This window comes from Sesamum indicum, linkage group LG3, assembly GCF_000512975.1.
Source record: "Sesamum indicum cultivar Zhongzhi No. 13 linkage group LG3, S_indicum_v1.0, whole genome shotgun sequence".
In the NCBI taxonomy this organism is placed as follows: Eukaryota; Viridiplantae; Streptophyta; class Magnoliopsida; order Lamiales; family Pedaliaceae; genus Sesamum; species Sesamum indicum.
In genome coordinates, this window is record NC_026147.1 from 5,008,213 (window position 1) to 5,022,841 (window position 14,629).

The 14,629-nt window shown below is 35.4% G+C and overlaps 3 protein-coding genes across 4 annotated transcripts; 2 read left to right on the forward strand and 1 right to left on the reverse strand.

Annotated features, from left to right (window-relative positions):
• On the forward strand, positions 4,214 to 6,574 carry LOC105157461 (putative late blight resistance protein homolog R1A-10). Its single transcript, XM_011073870.1, has one exon. It carries the CDS (start codon positions 4,214 to 4,216, stop codon positions 6,572 to 6,574), a length of 2,361 nt encoding a protein of 786 aa, XP_011072172.1.
• On the forward strand, positions 8,958 to 10,989 carry LOC105157262 (heme-binding protein 2-like). The gene is made up of 2 exons (XM_011073629.2): positions 8,958 to 9,367; positions 10,186 to 10,989. The coding sequence occupies exons 1-2, from the start codon at positions 9,147 to 9,149 to the stop codon at positions 10,637 to 10,639; spliced, it is 675 nt and encodes a 224-aa protein (XP_011071931.1). The 5' UTR covers positions 8,958 to 9,146; the 3' UTR covers positions 10,640 to 10,989.
• LOC105157263 (probable apyrase 7) lies at positions 11,230 to 14,202 on the reverse strand. Of its 2 annotated transcripts, XM_011073631.2 has the most exons (3): positions 14,035 to 14,202; positions 12,667 to 13,883; positions 11,230 to 11,856 (listed from the first exon to the last, which is right to left on the reverse strand). In XM_011073631.2, the coding sequence occupies exons 2-3, from the start codon at positions 13,811 to 13,813 to the stop codon at positions 11,330 to 11,332; spliced, it is 1,674 nt and encodes a 557-aa protein (XP_011071933.1). In that variant the 5' UTR covers positions 13,814 to 13,883; positions 14,035 to 14,202; the 3' UTR covers positions 11,230 to 11,329. The 2 variants fall into 2 exon arrangements, with proteins under 2 accessions (XP_011071933.1, XP_011071932.1); XM_011073630.2 differs by having other exon boundaries at positions 12,667 to 14,202.

The following is a 14,629-nucleotide window of genomic DNA, read 5'->3' on the forward strand; positions in this document are numbered from 1 at the left end:
TATTTTGCCCGTGCGGCTTCTCAGGTTACCCCTAACCTTCGACCAGCCTTCGCACATCTCAGAGTAACCGACTTCCGTCGCGTGTACTTGACACTAAAGCTCATAGTGCGACATCTGAACGCATCCCTGCGCGGCACCGCGTGCCCTTGCGCTCACCTATTCGAAATGTCCATACTCATTGGGGCTCTTGGCACTCACGCCTTAGCGTCTCGCACACAATCTTGGAACCTTCCGATGCATTTCTCAACGGCAAGGAGCATACTCGCTCCGGCTCGGCATTACGGTGCTACGCATGCGCCCGTAATGCCCATCTCATGCCCAATGCTCACTTGGCGCATTCTAGGCGCACGCCTACGTCTTGGCCGCCTTCTATGCCTCGCCCGAGTAGGACCGCATCATAAGTCTGAGGCCCATTCTATATGCCGACATCCTGCCTTGATCTCGCACGGCATGACCGACATGCTTTCTTGCCTTTCGGCTTGGCTTCACAATATGTCCACAGTGTAGCGTCGTCCCACGACCGGTCATCTTAGCTAATGGAACCCCATGGACGGCTAGAACTCGATAGCGCATTCTATGAGTTGGATCACGAGGCCTTGGAGTGCTTGCCTCGATCACTCATTCACACGAGAGGTGTTGTCCCTTGATATCTCGCAGCCCACGGGGCGATCTTGTGCATCACATGGAGCCTCTCGGCCGCTTTCACGCCCAACGTAGGCCATTATGCCCATCAGGTTCCCATGCCTTTCGGAAACTCTAAGCACTCCTTTGAGCAGCATAGAGCCGACTCTTGAAGGCTCCCATCATGCCCCCAAGAGAAGTTTATTTAGTGTAGACGTTGTCTCATGCTACTGCCGTCGTGCACGGGAAGGGCTGGTTGGAGCTCACCACTGCATGCCCCCCTTTATAATAGGCTTAAAAACATTTTCTCTTGTTCCAAGAGTAGAATAATGAAAGGGCCGAGGAGTGCACTTTTTCCGCATCTCCTTCGACCGATGTTCAAATCACGTCCCACTTGAACCGTAGCGTAGCCTATGATTTCCACATCATAACTATAGAGTTTCAGCCCCATCCGATCATCCATGACTGAGGAATTGCTCCCGCAATACTCTGAAACTACAATCTCGCCACTACACTAGCAGACTCTGAACATCATCGTTGTTCCCTACCAAAATGGAACCGTCTACCTCTAAAACATCTTGGAGGTGCTCCCAACACTCCAAGGATCTCATCATAGATCTTGAAAATCTCCAAGCATAAAGCACTCTGCTTCACACATTTCTGTCCTGCTCGCACGCAGGGTGGCGCCTCATCATCGCCCTTATATCTCCGTGGCCAAATGTCCTCGGAATTACTTCGTACTTGGCGGATAACATCCCCACACATCAAGGAAGTTCTCATACGAACAGTATTGCAATCCCCAATTGCTAAGAGTCTCTGCTCGAAGACCATTTGCACACCTGTGTGCTGACCGGCATCCCCTAGCCGCCCGCACATCCTCCACAAGTTACTGCCGACCGTCTAGCCCAAGGAGCGGCCAATGACACCCGGCTTGCCATCGGCCCACCACCATCCTCAACCACTGCCTGCCACAGTTTTTTTTTTTAATTCTCTATTTTTATTCGTAATTTTATAAAATTTTTAGGTGTAATTTTTCCGTTTTTTATGTGAAATTTTCTAAAATTTCTGTAAATTTAATTTCTGAAATATATGTTATTTATTTTAATTTATAAAAATATTGTTCTAATTTTTTTCAAAAAGATCTGCATTTTAATTTTTTTTTGAATTTATGAAAATTTTAAAAAAAATTGACTATTTTTTAAATTCTGTAATTTATGATGATGCTTGGAAATTTCTGAATTTCTTTTGATTTTCTATAATTTTAAAAGAATTTCAGAAAATTTTCATGATTTTTGGAATTTTTTTGGGAATTTCTGTAATTTTGAAAAAAATTCAGAAACTTCCAATATTTTCTGATTTTTTTTAATTTCTGTAATTTCTGAAATTGTATGAAAATTATGCACCTAAATAAAATTTTTAGAAAATTACAGGGCTTTAACGTAATTTTAGGAAATAGAAAATTTATGAAATTATTAAAAAGTTAAGGACTATAGTGCAATTTTTATCAAAATTATGCATCTAAATAAAATTTTTAGAAAATTAGAGGACTTTAATGTAATTTTAGAAAAATAAAAATTTTAAGAAATTATCAAAAAATATCATTTTATCAATAATTAACATTATGTGTTTTTAATGTTAAATTTTTTTGAAATTTTCGATAATGATATTGGTGCTCCGCCACCATATCGCAGATGTCACAGGAGCACCAGCTATTCTGGTTCCAAAAGGTAAGTATAATATTATTTAATTTAATTGAAATTTATATTTTTTTATCAAATAATTATTTTTTTTATTTATTGATTTTGCAAAAGTTGTACTGGTGGGACTGTGACTCCATCTATGATCGTGTGCAGGTGATCGAGTGGTACATCAGAAGTATTGATTTGAACTGGTCCGATCATCTAGCGCCCCAGCCTATAGCTGATCCCCCGCATCCGTTGATGATGAACACGCGGCCGCTGGGGATAATAATTTAGATTAGGATTTGTTTTTTTGTATTTTGTAAAAATACAATTTTGTATAATATTTTTATTTTTTTAATTAAATTATTATTATATTTGTTATATTATGTATTTTTTATATAAATTGATTTAGTTAATTTTACAAAAATAAATATTAAAACATATTAAATAAAATTAAATAAAATAAATATTAAAATATATTAAATAAATAATAGTTTTTGTAACTGTATTTGTAATGGTTTTTGTAATACACCAAGAACGTATAAAAAATCCTCAGGCCATTACAAAAACTTACCAGAAACAGTTACAAATTTCGCTAAAAGTCATTCCAAAAATCGTTACAAAAGTAGTGAAAAAGGAAGTCACAAAAGTAGTGGCAATAGCAGTTACAATAACAATTAAATCAAATTCAACAAAACCGTTACAAAAGCAGTTCCAAATTTATTTTTTTTCATGTCACTAGATTTGTAACGACCAACAGAGGCCGTTCCAATGACCATTACTTTTTTTCAATGGAGCTCACTGTTCTCATCCAAAAATGCATCTCCCTCTATCTCATATCTTAAAATTGGGGTTTTTGTAACAATTGACCCATTATTTGTTATCATTATTTCAATTTTTGTCCAGTCCTTTTTCTATTGACGTTCACCCTTCTTATTTGTGGATTTGAATACCAGCAAACGGAAGAACTGAAATCATAATAATTGAAAAGATATTGAAGGACCAAACGCGGCCCTAATACTCTAAATTAAAGAACAAAAATGCTAAAAATCCTAAATTACAACAATAAAAATGCATTTAATCCTATGTTTAACCCACCCAACCTATTTTTAACAATCTAAAAAAAAGCAAGTTAACTTAATTGAAAAATATATATTCAACTGGAAGATCGATCATCACAAGATTATTATAATGAGAAAATCATCACAGAAAGATTATGTTCAGCTGTCCAAGAGTTTTTAATTTAGGCGGCAGTTGTGAAGTGTGATGCTGAACAGAAAATTTAAGTTGACATTCAGACTTCATCCCACACGACATGAACGATTAATCCGCCACCAACTACTGCCCGATCTGTCGGAACAAATATATAGAGAGAGTCTACTGAAACCATGGAATTCTTTGTCCAGATTCCAGGATTTACATAAGTCAGGGTCGGGCTTCCTTTTCTTACACTTGCACAAACAATAATTATACAGATTCTGCGTCTTTTCTTCGAAGCAGTCGCATTCAGATGGCAGTCGCAGCTTATGCTTCTCTGCTTTCTCTTACGCATGTCCTGGACAATATCCAGCTTCCTGCTCGTCGTCATCAGCTTCATCTACACGCAATACCAATTCAGACCCTTCAGGAAAAAGTCAAGTTCTTGCAAGGCTTTCTTGAACTTCATTCCCAAAGAATAAGCCAAGAAACGGAACATCTGGCGAGGCAGATAGTTGCTGTTGCAGATGAAGCGGAGCATATCATTGACTCCTACGTGGTTAATCAACTTCATGAAAGATCTTAAAAATCGAAGGCCTCTTACCGCTGCCATCCTACATTTTCCAAGGCGTCTTACCGCCGCCTTCCCACATTTTCGTGGAGAAATAATCAAACTAATCAGAAAGATTGATTTCATCACAAAAAAGTTGATGATGATTAAAGAGGAACTGGACGATGTCCAAGATCAACAGCCTATAGTTGCTGTGGAGCCTGTGGGTTTAACAACACTTCCTTCTAGTGAAAGGAATACTACAGTGGGATCTGATGATGTCTTGGTTCGGGTGATAGACGAGCTTACTAGAGGTGAATCCAATCTCCAAATCCTCCCAGTTGTCGGAATGGGAGGCATTGGTAAGACAACTCTAACTCAAAATGCTTTTGACCATCCATATATTGCCAATAGCTTTGATCTACGCATTTGGTTTACAATATCTCAAGAGTATAGAGTTAGAGATATTCTTCTGAAATACTTTTTAAATGATGAGAAGAACAAAGAAGATGATAAAAAGGACAAAGAAGATGATGAAAAGAAACAAAAATGTCCTACAGATGCTGAAGAAAAGAATGAAGAAAAAGGTAAAAGTCTAAATGAATTAGGAGCAGCTGAGTTAGGAGAATGCATGCACAAACATTTATTTGGTAGAAGGTATTTGATTGTTATGGATGATGTGTGGAGTTTCAAAGCTTGGGAAGATTTTATGAAATACCTTCCAAATAATGGGAATGGAAGTCGAGTTTTGATGACTACTAGACTGTTGGATGTGGCTCGTCCTTTATGCTTTGACAATCATTATTTCACAATGAATTTTTTGGATGACAATAAAAGTTGGGATTTATTATGTGAAAAAGTCTTTGGACCAAAAAGTCACCCACACCCAGAATTGGAAGAAATTGGAAGGAAAATCGCAAAAGGTTGTCGTGGACTTCCTTTATCAGTTGTTGTAATTGGTGGGCTCCTTGCAAAATCCAATAAAACAAGAGAATATTGGGAATATGTTGCAAAGAATGTGACCTCATTTGTCAATTTTGGAGATGATGAGTATTGTTCAAAGATATTATTTTTGAGTTACAACAATTTACCTATTCATCTTAAACCATGTTTCCTTTATATGAAAGTTTTTCCTGAAGATCATAGAATTAAAGCCTCCAAGCTGATAAAGTTATGGATTGGTGAGGGGTTTATGAAACCAATTGAAGGTAAAAGTTTGGAAGAAGTTGCAGAGGAATATCTGAAGGATCTTACAGACAGGAATCTTATTTTGATTCATAAAAGATCACGTCGAGGGAATATAAACACTTGTAGTGTTCATGACATTATGAGAGAGCTATGTATTAGAGAATCTAACAGAGAACGTCTTATTCGTCTCCCTAAAGTACAACGCATTGCTTTATCAGAAAGGACGGATGATAGATCATGCTTCCTGTGTAGTCACCCAGGTAGACGACATGGGATATTTCTCCAGGGAATTGTTGTTCGCATGCGACCAACAGTTGTCAGTCCATCATTGTGTAATGAATGTAACAATATGTATCCCGATCTTAACAGATTTAGATGGGTGAAGGTATTCGAACGAGTTAAGTATCAATCAGTTGAAACATTTCCGCAACCCACAACATTGAGGTACCTTGAGTTTCAAGCACCTGAGGATCCACTAAGGGTTGATAAATTTGCATTTCCTCGTACAATTTCTTTACTTTGGACTCTTCAGACTTTGCATCTTTATGTGGGTTATACAAGCGCAGATCCACTATTACTTTTGCCATCTGAAATTTGGGAGATGCCGCAACTTAGACATCTCAATGCTAGACAATTTGTTTTGTGTGGTCCACTGGTTAGAAGTGTGGAGGGGAAAGATTTGAATATCCTGAACAACCTAAGTACACTTTCTGTGGGAGGTTTTAAGTGTTCGGAGAAGGACGTTGTTGAAAGAATTCCAAATTTGAAGAAACTAAATGTTAGTTATTTGAGGTTCGGAAGGGATGATTCATGCTATTATCTTAGAGATCTTGCACAGCTAAATAAACTTGAATCACTTTACGAACTATTTTGTCCCAGCTTGGAGCAAATAATCTTCCCAACTTCACTTAAGAAGTTGAGTTTGTCCATGACCAGAAATTTTCCTTGGGGACAAATGACGATAATTGGTAGTTCGTTGCCCAATCTTGAAGTGCTTAAATTGTATCGTGCCTTCCGTGGGTACGAGTGGATTCCAGTTGAAGGGGCATTTCTTCGGCTAAAAGTATTGGTGATTGGATTATGTTATTTGGAACAGTGGGGAGCAGAGGATATTCATTTTCCAAATCTCCAGAGCCTGACTCTCACAAGCATGAATAGTTTGAAGGAGATCCCTTTAAGTATTGGAGATATATGCACACTACAGTTCATTCATTTGGATAGGTGCAGTAAGTCTGTCATCAAGTCAGCATACGAAATACTGGAGGACCAAGAGGAGAAAGGAAACGAGAGTCTTCAGGTTTATGTAGATGGAAAACAAATTCTTGTTCCCTTATAGTCAATAAGAATCAAGATAATCAATAGTGGTTCAAAAATCTTCAAGAAAATCATAAGATTTGATAACATCATTGTACAGGTTTTTCGTGTTTCCGCTGAAAGGTAAAAACCCAACAAATGTTGTTAGATTGTGTAGGTTGTAGTAAATTATATACATTTTGCTATAAATTTGGCTCAATTAAATTCATTTATATTAGTTCTTGCATGACCAAATTAAACTATTATTTAAATTTAAACAATCAATGAACAATTCTTTTATATTTCTTACTATTTTAAATTTTAAAAAAAATTAAGATTAAAAACAAAAATTCTTTTGTATTACTCTTCCTTTTAGAAAACATATAATCAATCATGGTATTAGCAAAGATATAAACTCAAAGTTATCTTACAAATACATTGGGAATTGAATTTTTTTTTCCTTTTAGCTAAACGATTCTTGAGAGAGTGTGCAATAATTTACTAATAAAAAATTGTTCTTCACTATAATTTCAAATGATCAATTTAGTTCTGTTATAAACACAATTTTAATTTTATAAAAATATTATTATATTGCAGATATAACTATATTTTATTTTAGTTCAAATTGATTTTTTTTAATAATTAAAATATTCAAATTAAACTGAAAAAAAAAATCAGAAATCAACTCAAATTAAAAGAGAATTCAAGCAAAATTTTGAAATAATTTTTTTAATGTAAATCTATTTGTCACATAACCTCATTCTTACCTCCTTCTTAAACCACATTTTAATTTCTTTTGGGATCTTGATAAATATTATTGCCAATTATTTTCTTCCTATTAAGTTAGCCAAATACTTTTTTTTTTACTAGGGAAAAATGCAATTTGGCCCCCCTGTGATTTGAGAAATGAGGAAAAAAAAAAATTCTGTGAAAAATAAAATAGTAAAATTATCCCTGTGTTTTAAAAAAAGAAGCAAATTACTCCCCTATCTAAACCATAGATAGAGGGGTAATTTGCTTCATTTTTTGAAATATGGAGAGATAATTTGCTAATCTTTTGTTCATAGAGGGATATTTACTCATTTCACATATGACAGGGGTTAAATTGCATTTAACCCTTTCCTATTATCTTTTTTCTATCTTTTGTGAAATTTTCTTTTAAACCCGTCATGTATTTTGCACGACTTCTAACTATTAAATATATAAATAAATACCGGGTAAAATTTATTTTGATCCGAGTTTTATTATCAATGTCATTTTAGTACCCCGAGTACTTCAAATGACACAATTGGTACCTCTAGTTTACCATTAATCTCATCTTAAAACCCCATTAATGTTTTTCGTTTCTTTTTCTATTATTTTGAAGTAACGACGATTTGGCATTAAATTTAAAATAAAAAAATAATAAATACATTTAATAAAAAATTTCATAAATATCAAAGAATATATTCTATTTTTATTTTAGCCGTCCTACTTTTATTCTTTATATTTGGTTATTATACTTTTATTCTTTTTTGTATGCCTTTCTATATTTATTTAATATCATAAAAAGTTCATTATTGAATAATAACTTATACAATAATCAAGTAAGTCCACTCAAAAATATTTTTTCCTAATTAATTAATATTAGAACTATATAGGACATAAGTATGCATCGTCAAACATATTAAAATCTAATTGCAAAACTTTAAATTTTAATTCAATAGCTTAAATTTCATATTACAATTTTTTAAAATTAAAATGAAATTTAATTCTTTCGGAGGTTGCCGTATATCTTGAATTTTACTTTAATATAATTAACTATTACATAATGAATTATCTTATAAACATTTATAAATAAAGTTAGTAGAAAAAATATTATTATCAAGTATAATAATCAAAAAACAAGACTTGGAAGTCAAATGTCTTGATTGAAATTTATGCGAAATTTTCTTTGGTGTATTAATTATTTTGATTTTTAGTACTAAGGTAAAATAGTCCTTATATAAAAGATAATATAGAAATAAAAAAAATTAATTGGCTATCAAAGTAATATTACTCGTGAAATTCGGCTAAGTCATTTATATTTAGGTACCAAAGTGGCATTAATGATAAAATTTGAATGTGAAATGAAAAAGAATTTTAATTTATAAATGTTATAAATAGTACCATAGTAATTTTTTTTGTCATTTCGTGGTATATGAAATGAGTAAATAATTATAATGTGAAAAAGTAATAAATACGAAATATGAAAGTATGGAAAAGTAATTAATAAAATGAAATATGTATAATGTAAAAAGTAATTAATAAGTATATCATGTTATAAATTTATTCTTTAAAAAAATAATATTATAAAATTAATTTAGTCCAATAAAAATACATATAGTGATTTCTTTCTCGTTCAGCTGTTTTTAGTTGTTGCCCACGTTAACACACTTCTCCTATCATAACCAAAGTCGGTTTTATGTGAGAAGCAAGACTAGTTTTTGCGATTTCAATCTCATAGATTCCCCAACTCGTCCCTTAACCATTTGTCAAGTTTCGACTTCAAGAGAAAGAAGGTTTTGAATTCATCCATTGACACCATCATCAGAATCGCCATCTTCTTATTCTTGTGTTTCGTTTGTTCCTGGGAAATGGGTTCTCCAAGAATCACGATTCTAAGACTAATACTGTTCTTTACAATTTCAATTATTATAACTGGAAAGGTTGAGTGCAAGGGGTTAGAATCACCACAATACACAGTAGTGCATTCAGAATCTGATTTTGAGGTGAGATTTTACAGGGAATCAGCTTGGATGACTGCCCCTGTTGACGAAATCTCCTTTGAGAAAGCTACCAAAGATGGCTTCCACAGGTACCCTTTTGCTGATCCTCTTTCTCTTTTTCTTTTTTTTTTTTTCTTTTGGGGGGGGGGGGGGGGGGGGGTAGGGGTGTTTGTTTGGTGGTATTTAAGTTATATCATTGTGCTTTTACTATATATCTCTTGATTGTTCTTGGGATAATGAAAAAGGGATGAAAGAATGAAAATTGACTTCGTTGTATAATTGTTTGTAGTTATGATCTTACCGTTCAGTGTCTGTGTTTCTTGCATTTTTAGCATGTAGCTATGTAGTGTAAGTTCATCTTTTTTGGGTTATGTTGAAGTTGCTTCTTGGTTGTTTCAATTCTGGGACTTAAGTACAATTCCTACGAATTGTTGGAGGAGTGACTATGGTGTTTCTTAAAAAAGCGTCAAACTTTGTCTAATGTTACTTCTGCAAAGTCCAGTAATAAAGCTGTTGTAAGTTTGGTCTGTAAACTTTTTGATGAGTATTGCAGGCTATGAGCCCTCATGGCTGGAAGGTACCCTATCATGAACCAAATTCAGAAGAGAGAAGGATACAATTGATTGCACTATCATCATTGGGAAAAAAGATTTGGTCTGAACTTGGCTTGAAAATGTCCAAGTTAATCCATAGGGGTTCTTAGTTTGTTTTATCTAGTTCATATGTAAGAGATCAAGAATCTCTTCAGACTGGATTAAGTCATTGATAGATTGTTAGTTGTATTTATCAGATGGAAAGAGGATTCCATGTTTCAGCATCGAGTTGGATGTTAGATGCATGCAAAACCAAAAGCGGTGCATCAATCTGGTCTAGATGTACTGATTCCAAATTTTTCTCCCGGTTGCAGATTGTTCCAGTTCATAGAAGGCGCAAACTTGAACTTCTCTAGGATACCAATGACTGTCCCCGTCTTGACGAGCATTGTCCCAGGAGCTGGTCCTCTTCACTCATCGGCATACTTTGTCAAATTTTATCTGCCTGAGAAGTTCCAGGCCACCCCACCCCTTCCTCTTCCCGAACTGAACCTTCAACCCGACTGGTGGAAAAGTCGGTGCATTGCTGTCAGGAAATTTTCAGGATTTGCAAGGGATAACAATATCGTTAAAGAGGCCAAGAAACTTGCCCTCAGTTTGAGTAGGTCTGAGTGGGCAAACACAACTTCTACTGAGAGTGAATATGCTTACTCTATTGCACAGTATAATTCCCCTTTTAGGTTCATTGGTCGTGTAAATGAAGTTTGGGCGGATGTTGGTGGATCTGAGGCAAATGGTTGCAAGTCCCGTCTCTCGGCTGCATACTGAAGCTTCATTGGTTGTGTAAATGAAGTTTGAGTGGATGTTTGGATCTGAGGCAAACAGTTGGAAGTCCCGTCTCTTAGCTACATACTGAAGCTCATCCAAGTAACTTTCTGTTGTTTTCCTTCATAGTGTTGTGCTTCTAACTAGGGAGTTCGGAGCATTATTATGGAAGGATTAAGTTTGTGTTTCCTCAAAATATCACTCACTAGCACGCGTACAAGCAGGAGAATTTTCACCTAATCTAAGGTGGCAATTTCTGCTGAATCTTCATGTAAATTATGTGTTGGACAAACTTTCTTGTTGCTATGACATCTTGATTTGCAAAACCTATGTTATCATGTTCTTGATCCACATGTGACATTTATTGGGGGATAGAAGTGTGATCTGCTGGTTTTGATTCTGATCTGCTTGGAAAAACATATTATGATTCTTGTAGCACAGCAAAGCAAGTTTTCAAACCAAGAATAGCACACAAATAGGATAAAACAAGAGTACTTCCTAGCCACATTGTTAAGTCCACTATTTGGCAACCAGCCACACAGCAACTTTACGGAAGAAGAGGAAAATTAGTGTGGACATGCAAAATTTGCAGATGAATTTGAATCACTGATGACTTTAGATTCTATAAAGTACATACAATAGAAGTTCACTTGAATTCTATATCTTCCAATGAAGAAATAATAAACCCAATGATTAGTTAATCTGACGTTTAGGACATAAATAAGATGGCAATGATGTCCTAGTACTAGCAGTTTTCCTTCCAGGCATAGGCAACTTAATTTGACAGCAGTAAACAATGAGCAGAAGGGATAAAAGCAACACAAATATAAGCACTGGAGACGGTATCATTATATAGTCTTTCAGAGTTAACATGGGATTCTGTGATTTCTCAGGATCAAGCCATAAAAACTCTCCTTCAATTAATGAAGCACCCAATGTCCAAGAAACGTCTCCAGGCCCAAATATTATTTCGATGTCACTGAGACAAAGAGCATTTTCGATGAGTGATGTCAAATAGGGCACTCGAAAGCAATATTGTCCATTGCTGCTTTCCTGATCAGCCCATGATCCTGAACATAACTTCTCGCCCGACTCCCACAGCATAGAAAGATTTGCCCTCTGACTCAAGTTTAGCGCATGATAGACAGCAAAAAACCCGGATAATGCATGGTACCGTGAGACGGTGTGTAAGGTTTTTGTTAAATTAAGCTTTGTAGAGCCTGCAGAGGAGAAAAAGGTAGATAATCAGAATCCAGCAGAGATCAACTATGTCCCAATAAGATATACAGCAAATGCTTAGCAAAATCATTCAGCGACCTAGGTATTTACCTGTAATATCTGGTTTACCTTTTCTATTGAAAGGGATCAGTTTTACACTTCGTTCACCCCCTCAGTTCACAGAACATGGCATTTTCGAAATAACAAACTATTCTCCACCGAAAAAGATTAAAATTTAAAATGAAGCATGATTTATTAATTTTGGATTGAGTCTTAGTGAATATAGGATAACTCATGATAACGCTCTTTAGTTATGTATAGATAGTATGCTGGGGAAAGCTGACGGATCAGTTGGAAAAATAATGATCCTCAGTTATGTATTGGTCATGTGCTGGGAGAGGCAAATACTAAAATTGCTCAATTGCATTTAGCTGCAATGAGAAAAGTGCACAGTCCAAGATTTGCTTGTTCTCTTGTTCATCATTCAAGCTCAACAAGATTTCCTAATAAGGCAATCTCCACAAATTGCTTTAATCAACCTCATATATGAAGTAAAGCTCGGTAGGCTTCATCATATTCCTTCATATTTATAAAGTGGAAATGGGAAAATTTAGAGTTCTTCAATCTGAAAAAGCTAAAATCCTTGCAGGAAAGAAATTAATCTGTTTGCAACATCATAGATCATGATAATATCAAGAACTAGCAACCCATGTGCATGCAGACAGCACATTCAAGTAACCTAAAGGTATCAAAGTGTGGGAATTTTATATAGCTTGTTAAAAGATTATATTCTCAAGATAAGTTCAACTGACCTCCATAAGAAAACAAGCCTATGCATTTTGAATGATTAAGATGGTACGACAATTCTGAACTGCTAGAATTGATGGCAGCTGCCCCTGCAATTACTTTGCACTGTTCCCAATTCGGTTCCCCAACAAGGAACACAGAATTTAACTCACTCACTTGCACCTGATTGCTCATATTTATTTTAACTCTAGAGTAATCGCTGCCAAAGCAACCATGGCATGTGTAGTTTTGGACAAAACCAGAACCAAGACATGGATGTCTCACTTCAAAGACGCCACCAGCACTTTCTCCAAGTGCCTGAGTATGACTTAGCAAAGCGATTGTCCTATCAAAAGCTTCATTCAAACCAAAGGCTGGTAGTGAATACGCCACAATATCATGCTCAACTGGCCCAATCTTTGATCTAAAAACATGCTCGTCTTTCGTTGAAACATCTACTTCAGCCACCACCTGCAATGATGAGCCCCCTAAATCAAGGAGTCCCAATGTGGACGTCCTCGAAGATTTTCCAAAGACCCCCATCTTATAATTCAGTGCAGCCCAACCATAATATGCCTCTTCCTTCCCAGTCAACACCCTAACCCAGCTCTTCCTATATAGAAACTCATGCTCTTTCACAACAGTTTCGACATCTCCCAGAATTCGCTTAGCTTCCTCAGCCACTAACCTCCTCATTCCAGCTGTAGCTAAAATGAATATAGGCGTTGCAGCACGTCTTTCCAAAGGAACCCACTGTTCCGCATATCTAATCAGTGGCTCTAAAGAGGCCCTCACACCTACTACATCATTGACGAAATAATGCAATCCAGGCTCAGTTTGCATGCAGTGGTACTGACAGCCACTGCTCTTATTCACATTATCTGGGTAACTACGCAACAAAACAGGTAAATTTCCATAAACTCTACTGTCATTTCCAGTCATCCATTCAAACACATTTACTCTTGAGCCTGTACTTCCACAGTCTAACACGACAGTGAAATATGTCCGGATCTTCTCAGTCGTCCAAATCCGTTCTTTAAAAATGAAATATCCACAAACCATTCCAAAAATCAAAATTATCGAAATAGTGACTACAACGAACTTCGGCGATCTGGGATCGCAAGTGAACCCCGTAATCTGAGGTTTCGATTTCGAAGGCGACTTGGGCTCCATTTATAACTTCCAATCACTTAATTAAACCCAATAATTTTGATCTGCCAAACATCTTCTCCAGTTCTGAAAGCTGAGCCACAAAGCAATTATGCATAGCAGGCATCTTAGGTGGCAATATCTACGATCATAATTCTTAACCAGAATAACCCAGAGCAGAACTGAATAGTAAAATCAACTTAAGATTTCTAATCAATTCTTGAACAACCTCAGAAACAAATTACCTGGAAAGATGTTTGATGAAATGCCAAATTGCCTTTCCGGTGGCTTCCGAGGAGATATTTGCAGATCTATGGAAGGATTAGAAGGGTGGGATTGGAAAGATTCTGTTTACAGAGTGTACTGATTGAGATTCTGAAATCCAGAGTTGAAACTCACGCTCAAGAAACTGTGAAATTGAGCGTGTAATATGTTTTAATTTCAAACTATTGATGTAATTTTCATTATTCATGTAATAAATCAAATAAAAAAATTACTTAAAAAATATAATTAATAATAAATAATCATAGTAAATAATTATTGATCAAAATCAAACATAGTTACTGGCTGTCATTTTGTAAAGTTGACTAAAATATTTGACTCTTAGATGTGAAAAATAAATTTTTCATAATAAAAAAAATTATTTTTTTTATCAATTTCATTTAATCGTGATTAATATTAATTATTTATCATAAAGTATTTTGTTTCTTCTACTGATTCATGTAATTGATAAATGCGTTAGCCTCGAATTTAATTTTGTTTTAACAAAAAAGTAAAATTAGCCACTTAAAACAAGCATATGAAAAATTAAAAATATAATATATACACATTAACCGTTAC

Coding starts and splice junctions, on each gene's coding strand:
- LOC105157461 (XM_011073870.1), top strand. CDS start 4,214: ATGATTAAAGAGGAACTGGACGATGTCCAAGATCAACAGCCTATAGTT.
- LOC105157262 (XM_011073629.2), top strand. CDS start 9,147: ATGGGTTCTCCAAGAATCACGATTCTAAGACTAATACTGTTCTTTACA. Junction 9,368..10,185: donor ACCAAAGATGGCTTCCACAG/GTACCCTTTTGC, acceptor TCCCGGTTGCAG/ATTGTTCCAGTTCATAGAAG.
- LOC105157263 (XM_011073631.2), bottom strand. CDS start 13,813: ATGGAGCCCAAGTCGCCTTCGAAATCGAAACCTCAGATTACGGGGTTC. Junction 11,857..12,666: donor AGGCTTGTTTTCTTATGGAG/GTCAGTTGAACT, acceptor TCTCCTCTGCAG/GCTCTACAAAGCTTAATTTA.